The 16482-nt window shown below is 33.4% G+C and overlaps 1 protein-coding gene across 2 annotated transcripts in view; it reads right to left on the bottom strand.

Annotated features, from left to right (window-relative positions):
* Positions 1-16482, bottom strand: part of RTTN (rotatin) — a 76543-nt gene that overhangs the window by 15243 nt on the left and 44818 nt on the right. For both annotated transcript variants that reach the window (XM_027882877.1, XM_027882878.1), the window contains exons 32-41: positions 16069-16140; positions 13911-14100; positions 11913-11995; positions 6491-6602; positions 5563-5761; positions 4562-4652; positions 3975-4128; positions 3690-3827; positions 2567-2778; positions 1830-1935 (exon numbers count right to left, since the gene is read on the bottom strand). In XM_027882877.1, the coding sequence (XP_027738678.1) occupies positions 1830-1935; positions 2567-2778; positions 3690-3827; positions 3975-4128; positions 4562-4652; positions 5563-5761; positions 6491-6602; positions 11913-11995; positions 13911-14100; positions 16069-16140 (1357 nt within the window). The remainder of the gene's footprint in view (positions 1-1829; positions 1936-2566; positions 2779-3689; positions 3828-3974; positions 4129-4561; positions 4653-5562; positions 5762-6490; positions 6603-11912; positions 11996-13910; positions 14101-16068; positions 16141-16482) is intronic.

Here is a 16482-nt window from a genome sequence, read left to right on the forward strand (position 1 = left end):
GAGAAGGTTTCAAGGAGACCTGATTGCAGTCTTTCAGTACTTTAAAAGAGCATATAAAAGATGGGAACAAACATTTTAGCAGGGCCTGTTGCAATAGGATAAGGGGTAATCATTTTAAATTATGAGAGAGCAGATAGACTAGACATGAGAAATAAATTTTTCACAATGATGATGGTGATGAAGCCTTACCCAGTTGGGTCTTGACAATGTCCAAAGACAGAGAATGAACAATATTGTCTAGCCACTGCTTTACTGCCTTCAAAGGTTTACTTACACGCAGTCTGACTCCCACGTTTCAGTTTATGCTCGTTCTCTCTCATCTTCCTACACCATGCACTGCTGTGACAAACTTGGTTCTATCTTCTTCAAATCTCACAGGTATGAGAAGACTGTCATTATGTCCCCCAAAATCTTATTTTCTCCAAGTTGAACATAGTCAGTTCCTTCAGCCTTATATCTAAGGACAAGTGGACATAACCACCCCTGGTGGCCCTCTGCTGAACTCACTCCAGTTTGTTGACATTTCTTGTACTGGGCCAAAACTAGATGAAGTGTTCTAGATTTAGTGTAACAAGTGGCAAGTAGACGAAAGGTAATCCTTTCCCCTTGATCTGCTGGCTGTGTTCCTGTTAATACAACCCAGGATGCTGCTAAGTCTTCTCACATTCAGCTTGCTGCCTACCAGGCCCTTTTGAGTTCTCCAGTCAACCTCTACTGCTGTAAGTGGTTGTTCCTTTCAAGGTGCAGGACTTGGCATCCTTAACTTAGAGTAGTCCTTAAGAGCTGAACAGGTGATGTTAGAGCTACAGGTGTCTTAAGGATATTGGTTTGAATCCCAAAAGTTCTATTCCTCTTTTTCTAAGATCTGTGTTACATGAGAAGGCAAGGAAGACTGCTCAAGCACAGAACATGATGCACTTCCTGAAGTGGAAGTGCCTTCACAGGAAGTCAGATCTTAGATGATCTAGTAGGTCATCAACAGAAGAAGGACCCTGACTGAAGTAAGGGCTGAGTACAGCACCAGTACACTGAGAAAGAGCAGAAGGCACAGGATTTGAATTTCAGTGTTTTCTGCCACTACTAGGATCAGATATTCAACAGATGTGTCTAGGCTATACTTCAATGTAGTGTAGGTTTAAAAAGCAGAAAAAAAACCAAGTGGGAGACATAAGCAACAAGAAAGCACTGAAGACAAAGTGAACTTAGACTAGTCAGAAGGTATTAAATGCATGATACAGGAGAAAAGCAAATTAAGCCCTCTCCCCTGTATTCTAGAGGCTACAAAAAGCCTTTGATTAGAAATTGGTTTACTACTGTAAATTTAGGCATTAAAGATACTGCATAGCAAGGGAAGAAGGTCCTACTTAAAGTGTAAAATGGGACTAAATAAACAAAGAGGCAGGGAAGAACAAAGCTGAAAAAAAGCTCTGTCTAGCTACAGCCAGAACTGAGAATACAGGGCATACTTTCACATACAAAAGTATCGGCATAGCGTAAAACAAGAAATGGAAGACATTGCCAGTAAAAAATCTCCAGTTTCAAATGGATGAGCATGCCATTAGTTGTAAAAGCTCACGGGACTCTTCTCACTCTAATACAGAGCTGTGAGCTCACCACAAGGTTTTAGACTGGCTATACCATAATATTTTATTTGCAGCTGAAAACTTTTAACTATTAATAAGATTTCATAATAAAAATCTGAAAAAAGCCCTGCCACTGAAACTAGGTCTTTTGCTTTGATAAATACCATTATGATTTAAAGATAATATGTAAAACACCTGCAAGCATTTGATTTGCAAATCATTTAACATACTTTTTGAAATGCTCACCTTCCAAAGCACATTTCTGGGCATTTTTACTGACAGCTAACAAAGACAGCAGTGCATTTGTAGCAACTTCTTTCAGCACATCCTTTGAAGATTTTCTTTCACAGACCTACAAAAAACGCAATTTCAGTACCGAAATGAAAAAGTGACCATATTAAAAATAGTATTTATATCTATAAATAGGTTGTCATAGTCTACATTTTCATTTGGATGATCCATCACACATTCCTATCTGGAGTTCTTTCTATATATATTCATGTTTATAGATGGTCTGCATTAAAGTCTTTCATTATTTTTTCTAATTAAAATGGATTTTTAAAATTAAATTTTTCTTCTTTTGCTCGTAAGCCCACTTCTCTTACTTTTTTTTTTTAACATTCTACCTAGGTTCCCAGCCCAGGCATTCCAGACTTTTCCTATTCAAGGTTTGCTATTGCAGACAATTCATTGATGTGCCTTTAGTGCAATCTTACCTTCCTTCAACACAATAATGAAGAAGAGACATTAAACATAGTGAAATTCCTTAGAATAAAAATATCACTTCCCAGAAGTTGCTTCTTTGCAATTGTTCCATCTTATTACATGAATTTCAAAAATGAGTCTAATAGATGTGTCAAATTAAAGACGTCTTGGTTTAGAATTGGAAATAATTGATTTTTCATTAGGTAACTGCATATTCTTTTTTAACAAAATAGAAAAATGCAAAAATTTTGTCTTTTAAAATGTCTAATTTTAAATACCTGAATCATTAATGAAGTAAGATGAGTTACTGATGCCTGGCATCCTTCAACGTGCTCCAAAAGAAAGCTAATAGTTGGATTCTGACATATACTCGGTTTATCTTGGAGCTGTCTTCTTCCTTCTTCATTCAAAAGGACAGAGAGGAACTGTAAACTAGCCACATATAAAGCAGGATATGTGGTAGACAGATGAATACAATCAGAAATGGTATCTGAAAGGTTAAACAAAACATTTCATTATGAATAAAGCTAAAGTGCTCTGGAACTCGGAAAGACTTATCAAATGAAGCATGTGAGCCAAGAGGTAGTAATATCTGTGCACTGCACAAGGAATACTACAAATTCTGTGCATTTAGTAAGTCTTTAAAAAGTCTATGAAAGAAAAGTTTGAGTTTTATAAGGTTTGAGTGAATTAATTGCTCTGCATTGGTTTGACTATAAACCAAAAAAAGTAATTTCCATTTCACTCAAATCATTCATTTGTTCAACAATTTTCTGAACTCTCCTCACTTTATTCAACGGCTTTCAACAGTATCTATCAGTTGCTTTATGTACAATTGGATTTGGATTCATTAGATTACTTACCATGCACCTGGTTGAAATCATAAGCTTGTCTGGACTGTGTTCATACTTTAATATTAAAATGTCACAGAATCTTGTCTGACTATGCAAGTAACTAATGTTAGAGTAATAATAATAAAAAACAAAGAAACAAACAAACTCTGTATAATAAGCTTGAACTGCCACATCTCTTATCTCCCCTCAAAACTTTGCTTTCATTTTATGCAAAATATTTAAAAAAAAAATAGGGAAAAATAAAGTGCTAATGGATCATTTCACAAAAACCAAATTTGGCTAAGGTTTGCAACTAAAATCACTAACCCACACATTCAAAGAAAACTTCTGAATTGATTTCGATGTTCAAAAGTTTCTCTGATGATAGTAGGAGGCGTTATAAAGATTCAGTTAACAAAACAAGTCAGTAAAGCTCTGGACATATCTGGTTTTCATTCTGGATATCTCATTGGTCATTACTTAATAGCATCTAAACAGGAATGACGCTCTTTTCTATTGTTTGTTTTATTAGTTGCTAGGTCAAAATATTCCTAGGAACAGTCATTACCCATTACTGCTGTACAATGATTTGTAAGGGCAGCTGTCAGAGATGGAAATGATATCTGGCCACTTTTCCACAATATTGTAGCTAGAAGGCTGAAACAGTCTACCCATGTTTCACGAAGTACAGATGTTAACTCGGTATCTGCAAAGACAACATAGAAAATCAACGCATTTATAAATGTGCACAAACCTGGAAAGCTAAGCCTGACAGTGTCAATTTACACGAAGGAGGTCTATAAATGAAGACCTGTCTCTGTCTGGTTATACTGGAAACAAAGTACTTCATTACCTAACTCATCTTTGGGGCGTATGGTGAGAATCCTGAAGGTATTTTCCAAGAGAGATTTCATCAGTTCATTCTGGATTACAAGCTGAGAGTCCATCAATAAACATGATTTTAGAAGCCTGGACACAGATGACAAGTACTGAAGTAGTATTATGACCTGTTAAATATTTACAGAAAGATATGAAATAAAGCCATATAGTTACAACTTCCACATTATTTTAAATTTATTCACATTATATCAACTGATTCATAATATTTTGGGCTAACTGTATCTGACTTGCACTTCAATACCATATGAAGAAATTCTATTATATAATTTCTTTAATGGCTAAACTCAATTTATATTTTTAAAACACAATTCATTTTCAGTTTTATGGTTCTAACATAGTTCTAACATAGGAAATAATTATTCTTATAATTATGTATTGAATAAAATGGTTTATTTTCACGTAAGGCTTGATAAAAGTGCAGAGATTCACATGAGTGTAGCCTATAGCAGCACATCTGGACTATGTTAATGACATAAATTATGCTAAGATAATTAATTTCGTAACTTCAAAAAATTAGAAAGTAACAAATGCTTCTCTAACCTGAGCTTTTACATGTTCTATATGACATGGATGACCCAATGGAGTCTTCAGTTCCATGATATATCTCTCAACCAGATTAGCATTTACAAGACTAAAATAAAAAAGATGGTTAGAAATACAGTTTAATAATTAAACATCTTACTAACTTAACATTCCATAAAAGAGAACAATATAAATAAACAGTAAAAATAAAATAAGAAGCACTTACTGGTAAACACCACCATTTTAAGAAAGTCTAGTGCAATGGCAACTATAAAAGCAGTTAAGTTGTTTCAAAATAGTTAGACTAACATAAATTCCAATAACTGGCAAAAATCAATTGTTTCTATTTGATTGCTTATTTTCTTTTCTCTAGAAGCTCTGATATATTATAAACTGTATTCAAACCAGAGTTGCTGGGGGTTTGTTTGGGTTTGTTTCATTTTTTCCATTATTTGCACTAGGAAGATCAAATATGAAAGCTCTTGAAAACCTTTGCAAAAAAACTGAACTAATTTTTCATGCTTCATTTCAGGACTTCCAAACATCTTCTACAGATGAAAGAATTCTTTATGGTAAAAGTGGAAACATGAAATACTATCTGAAGACTATTTTGAAGTAGTTCCTTTTAAAAGAATCAGAACACTAAGATTTATCATTCATACTTTCCCAAATCTGGTTAGTGTTATTTACTCTCTTTTAGTGTGAGAGTCCTTGGCTCATCTTCAGAATATTTCATTCAATTCAACTGAAATGATCTGCAATTCCAAATACCTGAATATATTATGTATTGTTTTACTAAAAAATAAACTAAAAATTACCCATCCAAAAAGGATGACTAAATGGTTATCTAGACAAAAACCTAGAACATTATGAGAGGAACACAGTCATCCTGCACAAGACAGACACCACAAATTGAATCACCAATATGTTTAACAGTTTTGGTAAGAAACACAAGTAGATCTCATTTGAATCTCTATTGCTACACCCTGTTTATAGCTCAACAGTTACTGATCTCATACCTGCTGAGAGCTGTTAGCAAATGTGCTTGCTGAAGAGCAATTCCAGTATCTTTTGGCATGACAACCAGCAGATTGTGAAGAAGGCTGCAAACAGCTGACAAAAGGGCAGGCGTGACTACACCACACTTTTTAGACAGAGCAGCAGACATGGGAGAAGCATGTTGAGTTGGAGATTCTGTTATGGTTGTATCACTTTGACCTAGAGTGTGTTTAATTAAAAAACAAACAAACAAACAAAACAAAACCACAGAAGATTAAATTACAGCAATTACATAAAACAAATTTTTTATTTTTCATAAAACATTCGAGTCCTCTCTGTATTTAAATTGTATATTCTGGAATGAATGAAAAAAAACCAAACTCAAAAAAATCAGACACAAAAAACAGTTCTGAATAGTTCTGTTCCCTCTACCAGACATTAATAATTGTTAGAGGCAAACAATAAATTCTCATTCCTTAACAGAAAAATATTTTATACTTGTACATAGCTCTCTCTACATAAATGATTTTATATATTTTTTTATTATATTCATTTTTATCTTTCCACGTACAAAGAGACTGATGTATACATCTGTGTGTGTGTGTGTGTGTGTGTGTGCGCGCGCACTTGTGTGTGCACGTAGGTATATGGACAGCTTTACCACGATTGTTCTGAAAGAGTGACTAGATGCCAGGAACAGAACCTAAATCTTGAGATACATTTCAAGCAATACCAACAATTTTCACTTATTTCTGTCAAATGTATTTCACCCTATTGCATTTTAGAGGAAGCGTTTAATGTTTATGTTCTAAAAGAACCACAGAAAGTATCAGTGATTTTTCCAGCAATATGCAAGCTGCACAAATGTACAGCATGGACAAATACTGAAATATGGGCAAGCTAATACATTGTATTCATCATGATATACACAACTCAAGCTTGACTTACCTTGTGCCATGAGACGATCAACTACAGTTTCAGGAATAAAACTGGTTGAACTTGTTGGAACTGTTGCCTGAAGCTCAGTAACACTCCCCAGTGATGGTGATGCAGACAGAATCTATGAAAGCCATAAAAAGGAAATTAGTTGATTCCAGCTTTTATAGACTAGTCTTCTATTTATACTTTGCTCGGAACAAGGGAACAACCTACCATAAACAACAAACTCGCAAAAGAAAAAATGGTGTAAATATTACTGTTCAAAAGCAATTTGATTACATTTTGTCCATTATGTGTGTGTGTGTATATAATAAACCTCCAGCAATTGAAACTATTGAAAGGTGTGCAATCTGAACAGCCTGAAACATTTCAGTTAAAAACTGATCAATGCCCATGTCACTGGAAATTCCTCCTCTTCATCCTTCTTTTTCATCCATATAATTGACTCAACCTACATTTGGATAAAGATAGAAAGACATTACTGAAGCATTTAAAGTCAAATTTTTCACGGACTATTTGCTCTACTGAGAATATCAGCACTTGTCCGTTTGTACCAGAACATGCCCAGATAAAAATATCACAAGCACATTTGTCATCAGACAGAGTTAATGTCCCAGAGTCTTTCTAACTCTACGTACTTCTCTTAACCTTAATCCTGCGATCCTTATATTTCTTGATTTCATAATGAAGACATGAGATATTTACACGACAGTAGATAACTTTACGGTCATACCACTTCCATGCTCCTCCCACCAATTTTATGTCATCCAGATTATGAATTTTGCACATTTTTGAAGTTCTTAATGCTCTTACTACTGTGTTTAAAACCACAAGCTTTAGATCAGAAGACCTAGAGTCACCAGTTAAATCATGTGCTTTTGTAATAGTAAGACCTGTGACCTGTTTCAGAGCATGGGACAAGCATCTATCATGTCAAGTCACTTTTCACTTCTGGTTTTTATTTCCTAGATGGACAATTCACATTAGATAATTTTCTTGAAGCGTGTCACTAAACAGTGCAAACAATACAGAATGTTGGGGAACCCAATGAAATCCTAACACAGCTACAGCTTGAAGAAGAATGTTATTAGACTTTTCCTCACAGTGAACTTTCTCAGGAAGACTGAAACATTTCAGAGGTTTGGTTTTTTTCTTCTAAGTTTTGTTAGAATAACAGTTGGAATATTTTTTTTACCTAAGGAAATGTAAAAAGTGACTTGACTGACAAAAAGGATGGAGAGAAGGAAATCACAGATTATTCCCCTCCTAGCTACTGTATACTTGTAACCTGCATGTTTTAACTCCCTTCTCTCTCCCATTTTCCTCTGGTCTCCCACTGTTATTTATCCTACAGTCTTGAATCTTTCTCCTCAAGCCTGCTCAGTTGTTCCCCCAAAAAAGGCAGGAGGTTACTGTAACACAGAAAACAATCTGCAGTAAAATTTGGGAGGTGTGTCCAAAACTCAGGATTCACATGGAGCTTTGGTCACATAAACACTAATGACAATGCTTAGCTAAATAATTTTCTTGTTAGCAAAATGCAGTCCCAGACTGTGCTGAGCAATTGAAATTCAAATTCTATTTTGATTATACAAATAAAAGCCCATGTTTGCCGATTGAAATAAGCTATTTAAAGTTTTATGCTTGCTAATTTAAATAATTATTAAAATCCATTATTTATATTAAACCAATTGAGCTTGACACATGGTAAATTCTGCATTTATTCAGCACTACACTTCAATTCCAAGCATTCCAATAGGTGAGAAAACCATAAATCTTTTCCTTAAAGAGTCAAATCCCAAAATACAGCTTCTAACAGTCCATATGGTCCTTTTAAAAGAAGTAAAGCCCTAAAAGCAATTATAACTATACTGAGAGTCATCTTACAGATATTATTATGAATTATACAAGATTTCACATATTAGTAAACAGTATCAGCTACATTGCACGACAATTCTTTATCTTCTACAACTGTTTAAACACTTTGGGGAAGGAAATAAAAACAAGTTCTTAGTTATGTTAAAAAAATAAATAAAAAAGAAATCAGTAAAAGCTTTATCTGGTTAGAAAAATATCAGCTTCCTGCACTGATGGAACATTTATTGGTAATTGCCTCACTGTGGGAAATAGGTTAAAACCATAAATTTTCTGCTATCTTAAAAGAAAACACACAGTAACACAATGAAGTTGTTTCCACACTCTTCTGCCTTGCAGGAAAAAAAAAAAAAAGATATTACCACTTTTATAAATCACCTTTGATAAGGATGAACTGGGAGTCCAGGACATAGTATCTAGTAAAGGATATTTACTACAGCCACCATATTGCTTCTGGGAGCAATGAGGCATTGTGCTGCTTAACAGTGAGACTTTGGAAGGGGGTTTAATAGGGGAAAAGGTTCATGTGTGTGGAGAGGGAGATGACGACTGCAGATTAGAACTAATTCAAAAGAATACAAAAATTGTCAGAGTGGAAACACAGGAGAAATGCAAGGGTTTTGCCATTTATCTACTAGATAGGAATAAAAGGTCTTTTCTTAACCTCTAGTACAAAAATCCCTCTGGCGTTGCTTTAATAGGCTTGCATTGATTAATTCCATTCAGTTCCCTTTTCAAAAGTTTAAATCACTTTACTGTATAGCGCTCTGGTAACCATGGTTCCAGAAAATAAAGCAGACATTTTTATAAAATAGCAACAAGATTTCACAGAAAAGAATGGCCATGACTTAAAGCTATCTGGGAGATGTCTGTAGATCTTTAATCCACAGCATTTTTAGCTCAAGTTTTTGAAAAAACTGCTCATTTTGCTAAGCTGTCCCAGACACGGAACAGCCCTAGAATATTTATACAGTGTGAAGCAAATTGGTATCTCCATGCATATTGGTGGTCTCTTATCATATAAACTAAACATAAAACAAATGTTGGTTAAAATAAGAGTAAGGATTTGCATTCCATAATGATAACCTGAGTTAATGTTTAAATTATTAATTCTATAAAAGACCAACATTTTTAATCTTATCAGACTGGACTTTTTGCAGTATCGACATTCTAGTTCACAGAAAAATTAATTTGACAAAAATCTGCAATCCACTGGGATCCTAAAGACACAAAATACAGAGCATATGAGTTACCAGAGTACAGACAATTCTGTTACTGTCTTTTTACATCATGTTGAATCATTGATTTCATCCCACATGGTAGTTCTTTACTTTAAAAAATGACCACAATTTTATCTATGGTATCCTGTAGGATCTATGACTTCCTCTTTAATTTTCTCAATTTTTCTTTTTGCAAATTAGGGGAAAAATTTGGGGACAGAGGAAAAAAGATGAAGCCAAAAAGTAATTTATATGCAATTTTCACTCAAGGTCGCATGACCCTATGTGAAATCAGCTCTTGATATCAGATAGCTCAAATATACTGATTACATGAAATCTGAAAGCAGAGAAAACTAATAGTGTGTCAGGAATAGGAATGGGTATGAACATACTAAGAACAATTTTATTTTTTTCTCTGATATCAAAATATCAAAGAAGAGTTTCTGACAGAAACAATCCAACTTGGTTTGATTGCTGGTTCTCAGCTATTTGTGGCTATTGTCACAAAAGCTGTACCATGCACCAAAAGAATATGTTTCCCTTCCGTAAGACCTGCAGATTCCTTTTCATCTGTGATGGGGAAAGCACGCCATCTTGTGGGCTTGGAATAACGACATCATCCTGGTGCCAGGAACACGCAAATTTTAACAACAAACTTCTACAAATTTTTGGTTGACTTCGCAAATGTATTTCTTTTACTCGTACATCAAAATTGAAAGCTTTGGGTCAGACTTTAGGCTAAAAATTTGAATTTATATAGGAATAAATTACAAATGTCTGATTTCAGGATAAGTTTGAGTTTCCAAAAGTATTTCCTAACTTTACTAGACAGACACAAGTTAACTGCCCTCTGAAATATAGTTTGCAATTAGCCTCAGTTAAAGTTACATTCCTCCTTTTTTTTTCTTCTAATTAATACTGGCATTGGAACATCACACATCTGCATTTTGCCATCCAGCTTGGAAACTTACAGTCTGTCCTGCCAGCAGAGGTATTTTTTAAAGGTAGATTCTTAGTTAATACATATAAAGAATATATATATATATATATTATATTACTTTATAAAAGAGTTTTCAGCTTGCAAAGGATGAATGCAAATTAAATTAACTTCCAGAAATGACAACCAAAAGTCTTTGGTTGTCATATGAAGAGATATCTTCATATGTATCAAAGAAAGAAGGAAAACAAAAAAAACCTACAAACTTTTATAAAACTCTCATGGTTAGCTTCAAGATTATAACCTTAGCAAGTATGAATTCTACCATACGAGGAAGACTGATATAAATGAGTGTATCTTAGTATTACACTGTGCTTTCCATTTTTAATAAATAGCTGTCCAGCTGTTGAATGGAATTGTTGAGCTAAACCTTCACGCGAAACTACGATGTTACTTTACACATATATATATAACACATTAATTTGATGTAGTTGATAACAAATTATTCTTTCCCTACTGAAGCTGAAAAAATTTAATGTAACAAACTCTTCAATTCTTCATACAAATTCAAGCACAATTTTAAGTACATCAGACATCCAGCCCTGATAAGAATTGCTGAAATGTAACTTTTCCTTCAAGTAACATGAACAAAACAAGATGAAATTTGTTCAACTTTCACTCGTATAAGTAAGTGGCATTGAATTTATTCAGTAAAAAGAAATCTGGAAAAAACTGCTTTTAAAAAACCTGAGATTCTTATGTAAACATTTTTAATCAGCAATCATGATAGCATATTTTTTTGCACTAGTCATCCTAGTCAGAACCAATTTTTTCAAGCAGCCACCTGCTTTATGTTTCTCATGTCTATTTTGGGTCTTGCAAACACTTGTGCCACTTTTATATTCTATAAAAGTATTTTCCGAATCCAGAGTTTATTATGACACAGAATACCCAATGTACTTATGTGGTTTTGATTGATCCAGTTCTGTTGCTGTGTCACGTAAACACAAGTTCACGCTGAAAGGACAGTGTGGATAAAAGCAGCAGAAATGACAACTAGAGAGAGAGATGACTGTCCTTTGTCAATAATGCCAACTATAAAGTAATCTCTATAGAGTATGTCTTGCTATGAGAAACTACAGAATTCAGCACTGCATTTTGCTAGTCAAGATAAGTTATCTTATTTATTTTTTGCTGAGGTTAATAACCATAAAAGGTTTTTCCAGCATATTAAACTTACTTTAGAGTAAATTTTAATTTAGCTTTCGCTAATTTCTGATTGATTTCAGGTTTTGTGTTTGGCTAGAGTTTTTTTAATATTTTTAAGAGTGCTAATTTTCTTAAAAGTATTTGACTAACAACTTTATATTTAAAATAAATAGATTACTCTGCAAGGTACCATAGTTTCAGATGTTGAGTGAGAATGTGAAGATTTGCTTTGAATGGATAGAGCCTTCCAAAGATTAAGAGAATCATCCAAATCTGTAGGGAAAAAAAAAAAGAATAAGAATCAAAACTACTGTAAGACCAGCAGAGAGAATAACAAGCTTTTCAAAGGATTGTTTCAGTGAAAAAGCCACCAACCACAGCTATCCTTCTGAAGATCTCAGAATATAAGTTTTCACATATTGTACCTATGAATTCTTATCCATCAAATTCCTTGAATAAACAGAAAGTAAATATTTTCAGTGCAATATAAAATAGTCTGGAAAAAGCTACAGACTGCTCAAACTGCAGTTACACAGCCTTTAGTTATTTGAAATAGGTCAGATTTAGTTTTATTTAAAATGCAATAGTTCAAAAGCATTGAAGATACTGGGGTCTCATAGCACACACATAATGAGCAGATGTCCTTGTCTTCAGGAAACTTCAAATTCCCATTTTAAGAGAAGTAGTTTACAGAGAACACATATTCATAAATATAATGAAGGCACAACCACTTAGTAAAGAATAAAAAGTGACAAAAATTTTATAGCACAAATATGTCAATAATAAGTTTTGAAGCTTTCATATATGTAGAAAATAACAAAGAACAAAGCACTAGATTACACAGATTGTGAGCGCAAATGCCACAAAAGTAAAAGTCCTGTATGTATTTTTACTAATTACTAAACTGAGCTAACTATTTTATTTTTACATAAATTTGCCAAAGGAGTTTTTTATATTCCTGAAAAATGTGAGAAAAATATATAGAGAAAACCAGAAAAAACCCTGAGTTTAAGTCCTGTTCTTCGTTTTTTAAAGAAACAAAAATTTTGTTTCTTATTCTTGAAATACTATAGATTATTTCAAAGATCCTGGAAAAGAAATTTTCTGGCTTTGCTTTTTAGTGACCTGATAAAATGTATCTCAATCGCTCACTGAAAAGTTCCACAATCCTAGAGTTAGATAAATAAAATAGACACTGAACAAATAGAGGATTTTTATTGCTGGAATGTTGTATACTGCTGGTAGTTCTCTGATAACCCCGTGAGTTAACCAAGAATATTTCTTTTCCTTGGGTCTGTCATAAAGTCATAATTTAGCTGGGAAAATAAGATTCCTCCTCTGTTCATGCTTCTGTAAGCTAAGTTTATCAGAAGTAGACTTAAAAAGAGTTGTTTAAATTTGCAGCTTTAAAAGATGGAAATACAGAAATTTAGGCTCACAAAAAAGAAAACAACAAAAAGGAACTTATTAATTTAATTTTTCATCCCTTGAAAGTTTTTACTTATTGATCTCTGAGAAATTCTCTAGCTTTCTAAACTTAAGATTATAAAACATATTTGAACAAGAATGTGTGTTCCCACAATGCACCACAGTAAGCCTTAGAAATATTGTTCAGAAAAGGATGAGTCAATATAAAAGTTAGATCTGAGATACTCCAAGGGTATACAGCTTAAAAATAAATAAATTCAACCTGAGTATTACATTTGATCAGTCTATGAATTAAATTACACCTGAGTGTTTTAGAACGCAGCTAAATTCAACACATTAGAGTCCATGTCTATTCATGTAGTTTTGAACACACCAAGAAACAGGAATCTTAAAATAGTCCATATATTTCTTTTTCCTCAACTTTCATTGTACTGAATGTCATAAAGTGACAATTGTTAAAAGTATTCTAGTCCCAGAATGATGGACAAGAAAATGTTCTGCAGAACCAATTACATCTTTTCCACTTGCAACTTTTTGAAGGTCTAAGTAACAGCTCAGACCTGTTTCTGAGATATGCTAAACTAGTGACTTATCTACTTAAATCTTCGGAGCAATAATTTGACTTCACAACATATTTAAGTGCATGATTTATATATTTTCAGTTCTATTTTTATTAAGAACTATTGGAGGTAAATTACTCAAAACTAGAAGCTATTTAAGTAGGTTTAAAATACTACAAGATTACATTAACACTGCTTACCAGTTACACCTTTTTCTATGTTGAGGTTGTCTTCCTTGTAAGAATTCAAATCAAACATATAACATCCTAGGTAACAGTGTTTCACCATCTGATTCACATGTTCATAGAACTGGCAGTGATACAAAAGGGCCTTCAGTGCAGGGATTCCTGTCTGAGAGAGGCCAGATTCTTCATCATGTACACAAGGACCCTGAAGACATGAGATTCACAAACATCATTTCTTTAAAGAAATGTTTTACACAAAATAAACTGACAACCCCCCCCATCCTAATTAAGGATAATACTATGCATGTGTGAGTATACTGCTTTACAGGCTGCAACTAATAGATTCCAAAAATGAAATGCAAATTTTAAGGCTGAGCTAAATCATAATATTTTTTTAAAAACTGTCATGATTTAGCAAAATGAAAGTAGCTATTTAGCTCCTGAGAAGTGTGCTAACGGCTAAGTAAAAACCCATGAAAAGCTATAAATGAATGGTTTTAAAACAGTATAAGTGTGTATATATATATATGAGTACAATTTTAATTTCTCATTTAATTCAACTTACAGATATCAAGTAATGAAAAAGTTTTGTTTAGAAAAAAGAGCACACTTTTACTAAGATAAGAGTAAAAGTCCCCCAACCCCTCCATTTACACCGAATACAAGTTTATTTCCCAATAAAACCAAACTTGGTGTCATTAAAGGAAACAGACAAACCATCTCATTCAGTTCAAGGGAAAAACGTAACTCTAAAATATCAAATTTGATCCCAGTGGTATCTTAGTTTTAATTGTTGTTTGTATTTTGAACAGTTTCATTTACCAGTTACCATAAAGTGTTGATAATACATGAACACTTATTAAGTGATGAGTAATTTCCATTAAATTGCACTTCTTAAGAATCACATTGACTCAACCCTTCTTTTAATCACTCTGGAATTCATCCAGAGTTTTGCACTGGATTCAGTTTTTGTCACCTCACCATAGTCAGTGAAATTTTATTTAAAAAGACTAAAAAAGCAAATTTTAATAAAGTCTGTATTGAGAAGTTACAATGGCTGCCTCTTTGTAAATCCCCTGATATTATAAACAATTAATATTTATATCACTAAATTAAACGTAATAAGACTGAAACAAGGACCAGATTTGTAAAATTGCTTTCATATCTTCCTTTATGATCTTGTGTACAGAAAAGACATTCTGTAAAATTCAACACTGCAAGAAATAGCATAATTGATTTTTGGTGCAGCCTAATCATAGGTAACTTGTCCTAGTAAAACAGCTGGAATGTGTACAGGTATGTACATAGGTATCAAGGCCACTAAGATTTAAAAAATTGGAAACTAAGATCCAAACATCTGTACGTACAATGGACCAGACTTGCTGAAAGTAAAGTGAGATGGCTGACTCAAGAGCAGAACTGGAAAAGTCTCCAGTGAATCTTATCAGTTTGCATAAATATCTGATAAGAGAAGGTAAAGGGAGACAGGCTCTTCTTATTGGTACCCAGTGATAGGAGAAAAGGCAAAAAGGAAAAATTGAAATACAGGAAATTTTATTTAAAACTATGAAAAAACTTTTTTCCCTCTGAGGCTAGCCAAACATTAGAACAAGTTGCCCAGAGTAGTGGTGGAGTCTTCATCCTCGGAGAGACTCAAAATCCAAATAGACATAGGCCCTAGCAACCTTCTCTAGTTCACCCTGCTTTGAGCAAAAGGTTATGTCTATAAGAAGCATTCAAATTGAACTAAGCAACAAACTATTTCATCTTTCTTTCAAAACATTTCATGAACATCACATTCTCAAAATTTCCTCAAACCATTCAAATCGTGTTTTATCCACATTCCAAGTGTGACAAAAATAAATGATCAATTTCTATCCTAAAACTGTAATGATAGTAATAAATGTAATAAATGAGGCAATTTCCTAGGAGCTCAATGATACCTTATTCATGATATGCAGCATATACATAAACTAAATTTCGTTCTTTTATTCAGTTTGCTGGAAGTTTGAAAGAAGTTTGTCTATTCATTTATTTCTCTTTCCAAAATGTAACCTTAGACATGTAATTTTTTAAGTTCATATTTTATAGGTATGCTGACACAAGTTTCCATATCAAATGTCATCTCTCTGTGACACTATGACCTTTCTCATCAAATGTAATAGTCACTCACTTGCCAAATACAGTCTTTCATGTCTTCTGTAGGAATTGGAATCACAAGGAGATTTTGTAGAATAAAAGCAGCCTGAAAGAAATTAAAGCATCAATATTGCCATCTAGCTATCACAGTTCAAAAAGTCCACATCAGATTGAATAGTACAGCCTACATTATTATTCTATTGCTTTAGATGTATGCTGAAACACAAAAAATTCTCATGTTCATGTTGGGAAAAAATAATTAGAAGGATATAACTTAAATGCCCTCAAACTTTACCTACAACATATGCCACTAGGGCATGACACAAGAGCAGGCTGTTAAGAAAAAAAGACAATGAAAAGGCAGAACAGAAATCACTAGGAAAAAAATTTATTTTTTTATTATATCCTTTCATCACTGTTCCAGAACAGTCAATGCTATTGAACAGCA

This window comes from Empidonax traillii, unplaced genomic scaffold, assembly GCF_003031625.1.
Source record: "Empidonax traillii isolate 1590-97213 ecotype Southwest subspecies unplaced genomic scaffold, ASM303162v1 scaffold113:size1526484, whole genome shotgun sequence".
In the NCBI taxonomy this organism is placed as follows: Eukaryota; Metazoa; Chordata; class Aves; order Passeriformes; family Tyrannidae; genus Empidonax; species Empidonax traillii.